At 36.2% G+C, this 11,960-nt stretch overlaps 2 protein-coding genes across 2 annotated transcripts; both read left to right on the top strand.

The window, feature by feature from the left end:
• On the top strand, positions 1-4,211 carry LOC125220709 (putative pumilio homolog 7, chloroplastic). Its single transcript, XM_048122858.1, has 5 exons — positions 1-1,901; positions 1,977-2,139; positions 2,875-3,038; positions 3,273-3,531; positions 3,776-4,211. The coding sequence occupies exons 1-5, from the start codon at positions 418-420 to the stop codon at positions 3,881-3,883; spliced, it is 2,178 nt and encodes a 725-aa protein (XP_047978815.1). The 5' UTR covers positions 1-417; the 3' UTR covers positions 3,884-4,211.
• Positions 4,212-8,287: 4,076 nt separating this feature from the next.
• Positions 8,288-11,632, top strand: LOC125222534 (protein LNK1-like). The gene is made up of 9 exons (XM_048125202.1): positions 8,288-8,306; positions 8,415-8,498; positions 8,622-9,187; positions 9,261-9,573; positions 9,679-9,753; positions 9,946-10,629; positions 10,789-10,937; positions 11,021-11,156; positions 11,234-11,632. The coding sequence occupies exons 2-9, from the start codon at positions 8,481-8,483 to the stop codon at positions 11,306-11,308; spliced, it is 2,016 nt and encodes a 671-aa protein (XP_047981159.1). The 5' UTR covers positions 8,288-8,306; positions 8,415-8,480; the 3' UTR covers positions 11,309-11,632.
• Positions 11,633-11,960: the final 328 nt, after the last annotated feature.

Here is an 11,960-nt window from a genome sequence, read left to right as displayed (position 1 = left end):
GATTAGCAGTGTGTGTAAAAGTATGTAAAACCTTCATCTTTGCATGCTTCACCTACTATCATCTACACACGAGAAAAGAAAACCCAAAACCCTTTACAAAAATGGAGGAAAACCAAAATCATAAATCTTTTATTTTATTTTCCTTTTTTTGAAATTTCACCATCCCAACCCAACCCCCTTTTTTTTTCATTTCACCATAATTATCATTACGACTTTTGGTTTCTCAGATCTAAAAAGCGCTAATCACTACTGGCTTTTCATTGCTTCCTCCTCTCCTTGATCGGGTATTTCGAATCTTCAATTTCTGTCTTGTTATATGCTGTTTTCTGCAATCTGTTGTTGTTAGTATTCCTTTTTATTGGTTGTTGTGTATCTGAGTGGTGAGAAGAGAGAGAAAGAGTAGTGAGAAAAAAAGACATGAAGGATGCTGACGAATTAGACATGTTATTGGGCGAGATCCCTCATGCAACAGCACCGTTTAATCTTCAGGAAATGCTTCACAATGTCACCAATCATCACAATAATCTCGTTGATCACGGTTATGGTCATGCATCATGTGTGACGAGTCTTCATAATAATACTATTAATACTCCTCTTGGAAATGATGAATCCTCCCCTGTCAGCGCTTTCTCCGGTTACTCCTCTAGCTTATCACATTCAGATATTGGATCATTATCCCCTCCCCAATTCGACGATTTCAACATTTCTGGGGGTGGATTCTGTGTGGATTTGAAAAAGGGAAACGAGGGCAGTCTAGTTGATTGTTTCAATTTATATCGGAACTTTGGTAGAATGTGTGTTAGAGATGAGCTAGAGGGGGCGTCTGCACCGCCGTACCGTGTCCAGTATCGTGATCAATCGCCTAATGGGAGTAGCCGGAGTTTTGACAAGTATGGAGCTTCTGATAATTATAGGACTAGTTTTAACGTCTCTGTTCCAAGGAAGGGTGTCAGCTTCGAAGGGGAGGCTGCTTCTGGAATGGTGGAAATGCCGTATGATCAGAGGATGGCGAATTTGTTGGGATCACGGTGTTCCCCTAGTCAATCTGATAGAATGTTTAGTTGGTCGGATTTTGGTAGCATTGCTTCAGGTCCTCAGTTTCATAGGCATAATGGTTTGGCTAACAACAGTTTCCCAATGGGATTCGTGGTGCCTAATGCATCGCCTTCTTTAGATAATCCGTTAGTTGGAAATTCATTGTTACATCCTTCGCAAAGCAGGAAGACCGTGATTCAAGCTAGTGATTCTTTTTATCCATCTAACATGGCCCATATGGCGCAGCTGTCGCCACGTTATAATGAAGAGAGTTTGATTCATTACCAGCACACGCCACCTAATGGAAGAAACAAGGTGCCTCTGCATGTCATAGTGCCTCGAGGGAGTGTTGAGCCCTTTGGCAGGGAAGATAGTTTAATCATTCAGGGGGAAGGGGTCAATTACGAGATTACCAGGCACGCACATCTGGGGGAGCACAACACCAAGAGTTTCCATCATGGGATTGGTGCGTGGAAGACTCACGAGAGGAGGTCACAGCTGGATGACCATCTCCATACTGCTGCAATGCAAAATGGCTGCCAGAGCCCCAAGATGCATTTCCCTTTCAGCCGACCAACAAAGTTTAGCTCTCTTGCTGAAGCACAAGGATACATCTATCACATAGCAAAGGATCAACAAGGTTGTCGATTCTTGCAGAGGATGTTTGATGACGGAACTTCTGTGGACGTACAGATTATATTCGATGAGATAATTGATCATGCAGTTGAATTGATGATGAACCCTTTTGGAAATTATCTCATGCAAAAATTGTTGGAAGTGTGCAATGAAGAGCAACGAATGCACATACTATTTAGGGTGACTGAGGAGCCTGGGGAGCTAGTTAGGATCTCTTTAAATACACACGGGTATATGCTGTATGAATCGTATTTCACTCTCTTTTTTCTGCAGGTCTTTTAGCTAATCTGTTGTTTTTGTATCAGCACTCGTGTGGTCCAGAAGTTGATTGAAACTCTCAAGACAAAGCAACAAATTTCCCTAGTTATTTCAGCACTGGAATCTGGATTTCTAGCTCTGATTAAAGATTTAAATGGTAATCATGTTATCCAGAGGTGCTTGCAATGCTTCCCAGGTGAAGATAGTAAGGTAATTGCCCATCTAAATCCCCATTGTATGGTATCATGTTGCTTGTCGTTGGTTTCTCATTTCCTACATGTCACCTGTCATTTCTTGGACATCACCTTTGGGTTGATAAGATCCATTTTGCTGCGAATAATTTCATGTAGATTGTTAGCTAAATCTGTTTCTGTTATTTCTTTCATATGTATGCATTTTTGGTCATTACACTTGCTGAAACTACCATCACAAAGATTTTCTTTGGTTGTCACTTTGTGTTTTCCTTTTGATGTGCAAGAGTTTTTTGTGGTTGGCAACTCTATTTCATCACATAGTATTTCCGATCCACTTTCATTATAGAATGATTCATGTTTGCAGCAAGACGTTAGTTGCTTTCCTCATCCCTCCGGCGGAGAACTGAATATAAATGCTTCGGATTAATCAGATTGGTGTGCAAGATTGGACTATATGAACAGATCTAACCAGTCCAAATTTATAGGTTAATAGGAAGAACTTCTGAGTAAAGGCGAATTTAGATATAGTCAGTGAAAGTTGCACTTGGAAAAGAGAGGAGAGATATTGCTACAACATTGACTTTGAGTTTTTTATACAGTTCTGGATCACTTTTTGATATGATAATATGACTTCTCATCAATCACAAGTTTTTCATGTGGGTAGAGAGAGGTCTCAATTTAGTTGGCAAACTTAAGGTTTTGTATCAATCTGTCTTTTTCTGAACTAAAGCTTGTGCCATTCTATTTTCAGTTCATTTTTGTTGCCGCTGCAAAGTACTGTGTTGATATTGCAACACATCAGCATGGATGCTGTGTTCTACAACGGTGCATCAGCCATTCTACTGGGGAGCATCAGGAAAATTTGGTTGCAGAGATTTCAGCCAATGGACTTCTGCTTGCAGAAGATGCATTTGGGTAATTAAATTAAATTATGTGTGCTGGTATTTTCAACTGGTTCCCAGACCTCTTTTCGTTTGATAATTGCTGAATTTTATTCTTTTTTCCAAAGTGCAGTTAACAACCATAACATGCATATGTGATATCTAAATTATCATTGTTTTACTCTTTTGACTTGTGTGTTTCTTGATTCTTGTTCTGTTACATTGTTTCTGCATTTCCTAAAAAGTCAAATTTGAATTTTTGATGCAGAAATTATGTAATTCAGTTTATTTTGGAGCTGAAAATCCCATCTGCCACATCCAAATTGACATCTCAGTTTGAGGGAAACTACGTGCACCTGTCTTCACAAAAGTTCAGCAGCCACGTTGTTGAAAAGTGTCTTTTGGTATGTAATGAGGAAACCCGGACAAATATCATCCACGAATTGCTCTCTGCTCCTTACTTCGATCAGTTGCTTCAGGATCCACATGCAAACTACGTTGTCCAAAGAGCTCTGCGTGTTTCTGAGGTACTCCAATAAACAGTCACTAGATTTTGCTTAAATTCTCACAGTGCTTTCTAAGAAATGGGACCATCTAATGTATAAGTCTAGCATAGCACTTGACAGTGAACACCATCCTTATATGGACTAAGACAGATGAATGGTTATTTAAACCTATCATAAACTTGCTAAACAAAAGCACAGCCTGAGAGAAGCAGATAATCTTTTTAAAAGTTTCATTCACCAAAGAGACTAATTGGTTTGATATCAGGGACCCCTCCACAATTCCTTGGTTGACGCTATTGAATCTTACAAGACAGTGTCGCGTAACAGTCCCTACTCAAAGAGGATTTTCTCTCAAAAGCTTTTGAGGAGGTGATGTACAATCTTAGTTTCTGGTAAGTAAATGTTGTTGTTAGGGTGGATCTATAAATGGAAAGTCGTGGTTGATCCGTTCCATATTATATACACCTTTTGTGTTTTGTGGCAATATTTGCATATTCCAATATCATAGCATCCAGCTCCTAAGAAGAGTTTAGAGATGGAGAAGCATGTGACTCATAACTTTCTACTATCTCCTAGCTCTCAGTTGCAATGGCAATGTACTCCTATTTTGTTGTCCATGTACCTTGACAACATCTATTGTTTCCTTGAACGCCGAATTTTAATTAATAGATGTTTCACTCTTGCAAAGAATATGAATGTTACATTTTACTTATTCCTTATTTTCTCAAGTTTAAGTCATTTTCCACTCAGATTGTTCCTTGCACTCTTTGGTCCTATCCTGCATTTGATTTGGAATTTGATGATACACATGTGGGACTAGGAAATAACTAGGCTGTGCTTACATATTATTAGTTCTCATTGGCATCTAATACAAAGCAGAGAGTTAGAAGGGTACAACTGGTGGCGGATAATAAAATAATAAAGAGTGAATCTAATACGAAGCAAAGAGTTAGAAGTGTACAACTGGTGGCGGATAATAAAATAATAAAGAGTGAACTACATAAACGGTACTTGATTTTTCACTTTCGCACATAAATAGTACCTGATCTTTATTTTATATCGTTTTTGGTACCTCGTGACAAAAATAACCCTAGGTACCAAACATGTGATTTTTTTCATGGAGGATATTTTGAAAATTTCAATTAAGTACCAAAAATATGTGATTATTTTTTATTAATAATAATAATAGCATAAAGAGTGAGGAGAATGAGAAAAGATATTATAATATCACTTTTGGTACTAATTTTATGTATGCCCAAAATACCATCTATGATATAAATGGAAAATATATATTTGTTTAAAGGGTATTTTGAAAAGAAAATTGCATCAGGTACCAAAAATGTGATTTATAGATATAAAAAACAATACTCGCTCCGTTCTATAGTAATGTAGACGTTTCTTTTCGGCACGGAGATTAAGAAAAATTGTGTTAGGTGAGTTAAGTAAAGAGAGGGTAAAGTGGAAAATGAAAAAAGGTAGAGAGATGAAGAGAAAATAAAGTAAGAGGGAGTAAAATAGGTGTGGAAAAATGTGTTGACTTTTACTAAAAAGGAAAATGACTCTATTACTATGGAACGTACCAAAATGACAAAATGACTCTATTACTATGGAACAAGGGAGTATAAAATAAAGATCAGGTACCATTTACGTGCGAAAGTGAAAGATTAGGTACCATTTATGTAGTTTAATCAATAATAAAATACCCACATTTTAACCCCAACATTTTTCAGCAATTTTTAAGTCAAAGAAGAAAATTAATCGAGTGAACTACAAAAATGGTCCCTGGACTATGAGGTTATCTCATAAATAGTCCATGGACTTTAAAAATATCACCAGCAGTCCCTGGACTAAGGGTTAATATCAAAAACGGTCCTTTTGCACTGTTTTGATACGAAAATGCCCCTTTGAGGGGTTTTGGGGAGGTTTGAGCAATTTGGTCTTTTTACACTTTTAACATTTTAAATCTGATATTATTTTGGTTATGTATTAAATCTGATATTATTTCAAAATTATCATTCTTCTTCTCTTTTGTCATCCTTCACTTTATTCTTTATTTCAATATTAGATTTAATTTATAAAATTAAATTTTAAATTTTGATTTTTAAATATCAACAAATTTTTTAATTAAAACTATTAATTCATGGACACTATAAATATTGATAAAAACTATTAATTCATGGACACTATAAATATTAATAAATTTCTTTAGTTAAAAATATCATGTTTTTTTTTTAAATACTCCCTCCGTCTCATAATAAGAGTAAACTTAGTCATTTTGATTTGTTCTTTAATAAGAGTCCACTTTCACATTTACAGTAAATGATAAGTAAGTTTTACACTCCATAAATTCATTCCCATATAGTATTTCATTATAAAACTAGTATATAAATATGAGATTCATATTTTATTATTTTTTTTAATCATTTTTCTTTATATTTTTTATATTCTGTCACACTTAAAATGTGAATTCTTATTACGGGATAGGGATAGAGAGATATAAGGAATTTAAAATTGTGCTAGTCATTTTCGGTGTTAGAATTCTTGTGTAGTGCTCCCAATTTCCGGGCGAGCTGTCATAATCTTGTGTATTTGTATTTGGAGAAAGTGTCATGTGACAAAGATTCTTTAACTAAAAACATATTTTTTTTCAGAAAAATATCAAAAGATTAAAATGAATTGGATCATAATTCTGCCATTACAACAAATTATAGTAATCCTTCGTCCAAAGTTAATTGATAAATACATTAGAATAAGTAGCTTGTGACAATTTAGACTCTTAACACATATGTTTGTGTTTATTTTCCACTCGATGTTATTCTTGCATGATATTCCTTTTATCTTATTAAAGATGATTCATTTCCTTTTTTAGTTTGTCCCAACAAAGATGATCTATTACTAAAAATAGAAACACCTTTTATATCTATTTTATTCTTTTTCTTTTATTTTATTCTTTTCACTCGACACGTAAAATTAAATTGTAGAAAATCTTTGAGACGGAGGGAGTACTATAATTTCTCAATAAAATTTTGTATGCACCCTAAATCCTAATAAGTATTTAGTAGTACTACTTTACAAACAGAAAAATCACTAATAAGCAACTAATCATTTCCAAATTTTGTTTATGATTTGTACAACTAAAATAAGGTTTATATTAATAATTTGATGTATTAAGTACTCCCTCCGTCCTACTTAAAATGCAACATTTGAGAATCGGCACGAGATTTTATGTAGTGTTGTTTTGTGAGTTAATGAAGAGAGAGTAAAGTAAGAGAGATGAAAAAGTAGAGATAGAGTTGTTTCCATTTAAGGAAACGTTTCATTTTTAATGGGACAACCAAAAAAGGAAAACGTTGCATTTTTAATGGGACAGATGGAGTATATATTAAAGTAATAGATATAGTAGGTGGACAAGTAAAAAAGACTTATTAGCCTTTAACTTTATTTTTTATTTTTATATTTGAATTTTCTTTCTATTTTTTTAAAAATTTGAATTAAAGTATGCACTAATTACATTTATGATTCCAAAAAAGTAAAAAAATTATACACAAATAAAAAATATACAACCATAATATTATGCACTTTCTATGTAAGTATATATGCATCCATATATTTTAATTAAATGCATAAATAAACATATACTTTTCAAATAAACTAGTTTTTGATTGTACAAAATTTGGTCACATACATTTATTGTTTCCAAATATGTTAATAATCGGAATAAAAAGGAGCAAGTGTGGCACAAACTCAGAAGCCAGTCTTGAGCTGGGACTTGGATCCCATGCTATGGCAAAATGCACAGCAGAGATGTTGTGCATATCATCACCCTCTATTTGTTTTTATAAAGTTATAGTACAATTTTCTTTTATTCACAAATCAACGGTGGTAATGTGCATAGGGATACAAATCGTGTCCACAATACACGTGGCCCACTGTACGCTGGCTCCACTGACACGTGTCATCCGCACAATTCCCCTCGCAATCATTGGACCAATCAGAAGGCTGAAACAGATCGTATCTCCAACAGCTATCTCAGCCACGAGTTCCGATACTCCAACTCCCAACCGCCACGTGGAGGTTTATTGGCTCTTCATTTTGTTTAACTTAACCCAACTTGCCAATTAACTAAGATTTTTTCTCCCCAACCTTCAAAGCGACAAATTCTCGTTCTACACAAAAAGCCTCTTTTAAGCCTCTTTTCTTTTGTTCTCTCTTGAACTTCCTCGATTTAGAACCAGAGTTAGGGTTACTGGACTGATTTATTGAAGCTGAGATTTCTTTCGCAGTGATTTTTTAACTTGTTTCTGTGGTGAGTTTTCTGCGGAGTTTCGTTTGGCTGAGCAGTAGTTAGCTGGAGAGCCTGCTCTCATTTGTTTTTTTATTGATTTGGATTGGTGGATCCACTCTGTAAACTAGAGTTGCTTAGTAATTGAAATCGGAAAAGAGGAGATCGAAGCTTGGTGACGACTTTTGGTTGTTTTTTCAGCCTTAGCTTCGAGATTTAGAGGATTGGGGGTGTTGGTGTGTTTTAGCTGATTTGTTATTTTTGATTTAACTACTTTGAAAATTTTAACTCGTAGTGACTTCATATTCTGCTGAAATCACTGCTTCATTTTGGCGTGTGCTAGACTCTGTTCTTGCGGAGCTATGCACTCTGTTTTTTCGTTCTCTTTTATGTGATTCCTGACGAACTTTAGGAACTTGACTTCATTGGAATTTATTTTCCCTGATTTACTTTGTTAATATCCGTTCCTTTCTTGTTATGTTTTTTCCTTCTATCTGTTTTAGGAATCAAGCAGGTAATTTCATGTACTCCTACTAGTGAAGGTTATTGAGGTTTCAATAAGTGAAAATTCTAATATTCTTGGTTTCATTGTCTTTTTGCGGGTTCTTTGATGGATGGAAAGGGAAGATTCAGAACTAAGTATGAAGAAAACAATATACGGTCTGACTGCAGGCTAAAGATTCAAGGAATGTCAGACTTGTTGGAGGCAAGTTTAAATTAGATAGTTCGGTCCTGGTTGTATCATTTGTAAATAGTTGTATCTTCCACTCATCAAATGGAAGTCTTTTCTGCAGTTATTTCAGCTAAATTTCGGTAACTGCTGTTACAGTGTGTAGACATTGCTTGGGATGATTTCTTCTTTGATGATGACCATACAGTTCCCCATCATGGTTCCAATAGGCCCGCCGATTATTCAAACAACAAGATGTGTCGCTTTGATGTAGCTAATATTTCGAATAAGACTGGAGGATCTGCCACTAATTATGTTGATCACAGAAAGGAGAAAAGTGAAATTTCATCTCTGAGTAATACAAAGGTGAATATGTTGGAGAAAAATTCATGGTCCCGCAGTGGTCCATTTATTTCTGGGTTAGACAATGAACTAAACAAAGAAGCATCAAGTTTAGCTTGTGATAGTACCATGCTGTTGCCTCATGGCTTGAAGAGCAACAATAGAGACTTAAACCGTAGTGAACTTCTTAAGCACGATGCCATTGTCAATAACAATACCAGTCTAGTTGATGACAGCCCATTCAGTTTCCTGATTGGTGACGCAAATCATACCGGCAATGACAATACTTTCTTTGGACATGCTCAGAACAAAGATTCCAGTGATCTTCTCTATGGTGTTTGGTCTGAAATAGAGAACTTTGATGATATTGACAGGATATTTAGGTAACCATGATCTGTTTCATTGCACACATTTCATTGTTTCATAATCTCTTCACTAACACATGTGCCATTTCAGAAGTGATTCAGCATTAGACGTTGGGGTGAATAAAGAAGATGGGTTCAGTTGGTTATCATCAGCGGATTCAGTACCTTATATAGGTGGGCCCGGGGATGCTCTAAAGTCAGATGCTAAGTTCCCATTTCATGATCCAAGCGAGGTCAAAACTATTTCAGAGAATCATGACTTCTCAAATGGAAACTCCCCAAATAACTTTTCCATGGAAAATGCACCTTTTAGAATCAAGGACTGTTCTTGGACCTTAGAAAAGTCTGATTCTTATACGTCTTTTTTGACTGGGCCTGATCTTGACGATAGAAAAGATGGTGTGGTAATATATTGCATCTCTTATCTGAACAATGCTTTGTTCTCTTATGATTAGCTCAACAGTTTTGTACTGACTCCAATCTCGCACCACCGACGTGATATTTTGCAGGGAAAGAAATCCAATGCAAATATACATACGGGAATTTCAACTAGAAACCATTCCAGAGCAGGCGACCCTGCAGGGGTAAGTTGGATGTAATTTTCGCCTTTGTTGATTTTCGCTTGTTTTTTGCACATGATAGTGGAATTGGTATGGCATGATCAACCACCTACTTTGGCTTCGGCCTGGATGAGTGTAGGATTCTCCGTTTTTTTGAAACATTAACTCCATTTATGCATCTCTGTGACCTATAGTAATCTTGTGATATTTTTTCAGACCAATGAGCACAAAAAACAGATCAAGCTCCAGAGTCAATCTGAGGGTAAAGTGCATTGCCCTAAAAATGGTGGTCATGCTCAGATCAGTGATCTGCAAAATGAAATCATGAACCCTTGTACTGGCTTGACTTCTGACGAGTCATTAGCATCAGTTCATGTTCAACAACAGCCGCATACTCCGGCTTCTGATTCAAATAGCTGTTTAGAGAATCCAATCTCTAACATCCATACAAAGGGTAGCCATCTGTCCGATCCATCTTCAGTAAATCTGGAAGAATCAATGGTTAAAGCTGAGACCAATGACTTCACATCCATTTCTTCAAGGGACTACCGTCAGGCATCGGGCCAATTGCAATATATGGACGGTGTTCCTGGCCCTCCTTTTAAGGAAACTGGTCAAGTTGCATGTGGACAAAGAGAAAAGCTAGAAAGTTATCGAGGCAATCTATCCCCTGAACTTGCCAGCCTCGGAAATGGAAGTGTGACCATCCAGGCCACGATCTCTGATCCTGCCTTAGTAGGGACATATGAGAATAACAGTGATCTTCAAGGAGTTAGCTCAGTTACTGCAACAGAAACGAATTCCTCATGTATGCATGAAAGCTCAACACGGGTTCCAGATTTGGATGATATTTCACTGGAAGCAGCTAGTTTTCATCAGCTTCAACTTGTTACGAAACAGGTACCTACTTGTTTCATGATTTATAAAACCTCCTACAGTCCCCATGCCGTACAATAATAGTCCACTCTTCTGCCTTGTCATGTTTTTGTCTCAATTACTCTATGATTAATTTGTAACATGCATATCTGCTAGAACTAAACTCGTACCTTTTTGGTTTAGTTGGATTTAAGGACAAAGTTATGCTTAAGGGACAGTTTGTACCGTTTGGCTCAGAGTGCTGAACAAAGACGCAGGAGTTCAAACTTGAATGATAGCTTTGGAGATGAAAGAGATGCTGGTGGAGCATACGAGGCTGAAGGAACAAATAGGTAGATGACTTGCTTCCTGATTTCTTTTGTTACAGTTGCTCATGTTCAGTTTGTAGTGACTTGTATACTTTGCTTCCTTGAAGGTGCACTACTTTCATGGATATGGAAACAGATACGAACCCTATGGATCGCTCGGTAGCACACTTATTGTTTCACAGACCTACAGATTCATCTACCACTCCTTCCCGTGACTCATTTAGTTTCAAGTTGCCTAATGTGGTAAGTCTGTTCTTCATGTGAATGTTGTATAGTAATCAACGGGGACTAAGCATGGGTGTTCCGTGTGACATGAGCAGGTTCATGGGTCTGCTGCAAGTCCGCCGTTATTGGCCAACAGTTTGGAGAGTGAAACAAAGGTGTCTGAGGTATAAAAGGTGCGCGTGACTGCCAAGAACAAAATGCTCGAGTGAATATGGTAAAACGGATGTAAATTATCATGCTTGAATATTAGTTCAGGCCTAGTTAAGTTAGCACACACCATGTATAGGAAGTGCATTAGATCACAGCAAATTCCATCAAATTTTTGTAATGTAAATTATATTGTGGTGATTTTTTTTTTTGCTGCTGCTGTTGTGTACTAACTGACGAGAGAGACTTCGTCACTGGTTTGTTCACACTGCTTACTTTCTTGTGTATTATGTAGTCAGAGATGAATACAGATTTGTTCGATTTCAATAACATTGGGATTTGGGGTATGTTCTTATAATTTAATGTGTAAATTACCCTTTAAGTCTTTAAATTCAGTTTAAAAACAAATGCATCATTGATTAAAAGGTTCACCCTTTTTGATATTTTCAAGTTTCAAGCATTTTTAAATTTAGTTATGAAACGTCGAAGCACAGATATTGTCGGATAGTTGCTTGTCGGACAATTAATAGTTGCAAATATTTTTTATGGGTAAAATCTACAAATAAAGTTCACTAATATGGAATTTCATATGATACAAATCTATGCTGATCAAACTACTTTTATGTTTGAGGAACTCACATATTTATAAATTTCGTCTGACCACTGAGAACATGA

This window comes from Salvia hispanica, chromosome 4 (genome assembly GCF_023119035.1).
Source record: "Salvia hispanica cultivar TCC Black 2014 chromosome 4, UniMelb_Shisp_WGS_1.0, whole genome shotgun sequence".
NCBI lineage: Eukaryota > Viridiplantae > Streptophyta > Magnoliopsida > Lamiales > Lamiaceae > Salvia > Salvia hispanica.
Note: the sequence above shows the minus strand (reverse complement) of the source record. Positions and strands in the feature narration are given on the sequence as shown.

Excerpts from the sequence above, each read along its gene's own strand:
- LOC125220709 (XM_048122858.1), top strand. The coding sequence starts at position 418 with ATGAAGGATGCTGACGAATTAGACATGTTATTGGGCGAGATCCCTCAT. Across the intron at positions 2,140-2,874 it reads TCCCAGGTGAAGATAGTAAG|TTCATTTTTGTTGCCGCTGC; the intron begins GTAATTGCCCAT and ends TTCTATTTTCAG. Across the intron at positions 3,532-3,775 it reads GAGCTCTGCGTGTTTCTGAG|GGACCCCTCCACAATTCCTT; the intron begins GTACTCCAATAA and ends GTTTGATATCAG.
- LOC125222534 (XM_048125202.1), top strand. Across the intron at positions 9,754-9,945 it reads GAGCAGGCGACCCTGCAGGG|ACCAATGAGCACAAAAAACA; the intron begins GTAAGTTGGATG and ends ATATTTTTTCAG. Across the intron at positions 11,157-11,233 it reads GTTTCAAGTTGCCTAATGTG|GTTCATGGGTCTGCTGCAAG; the intron begins GTAAGTCTGTTC and ends TGACATGAGCAG.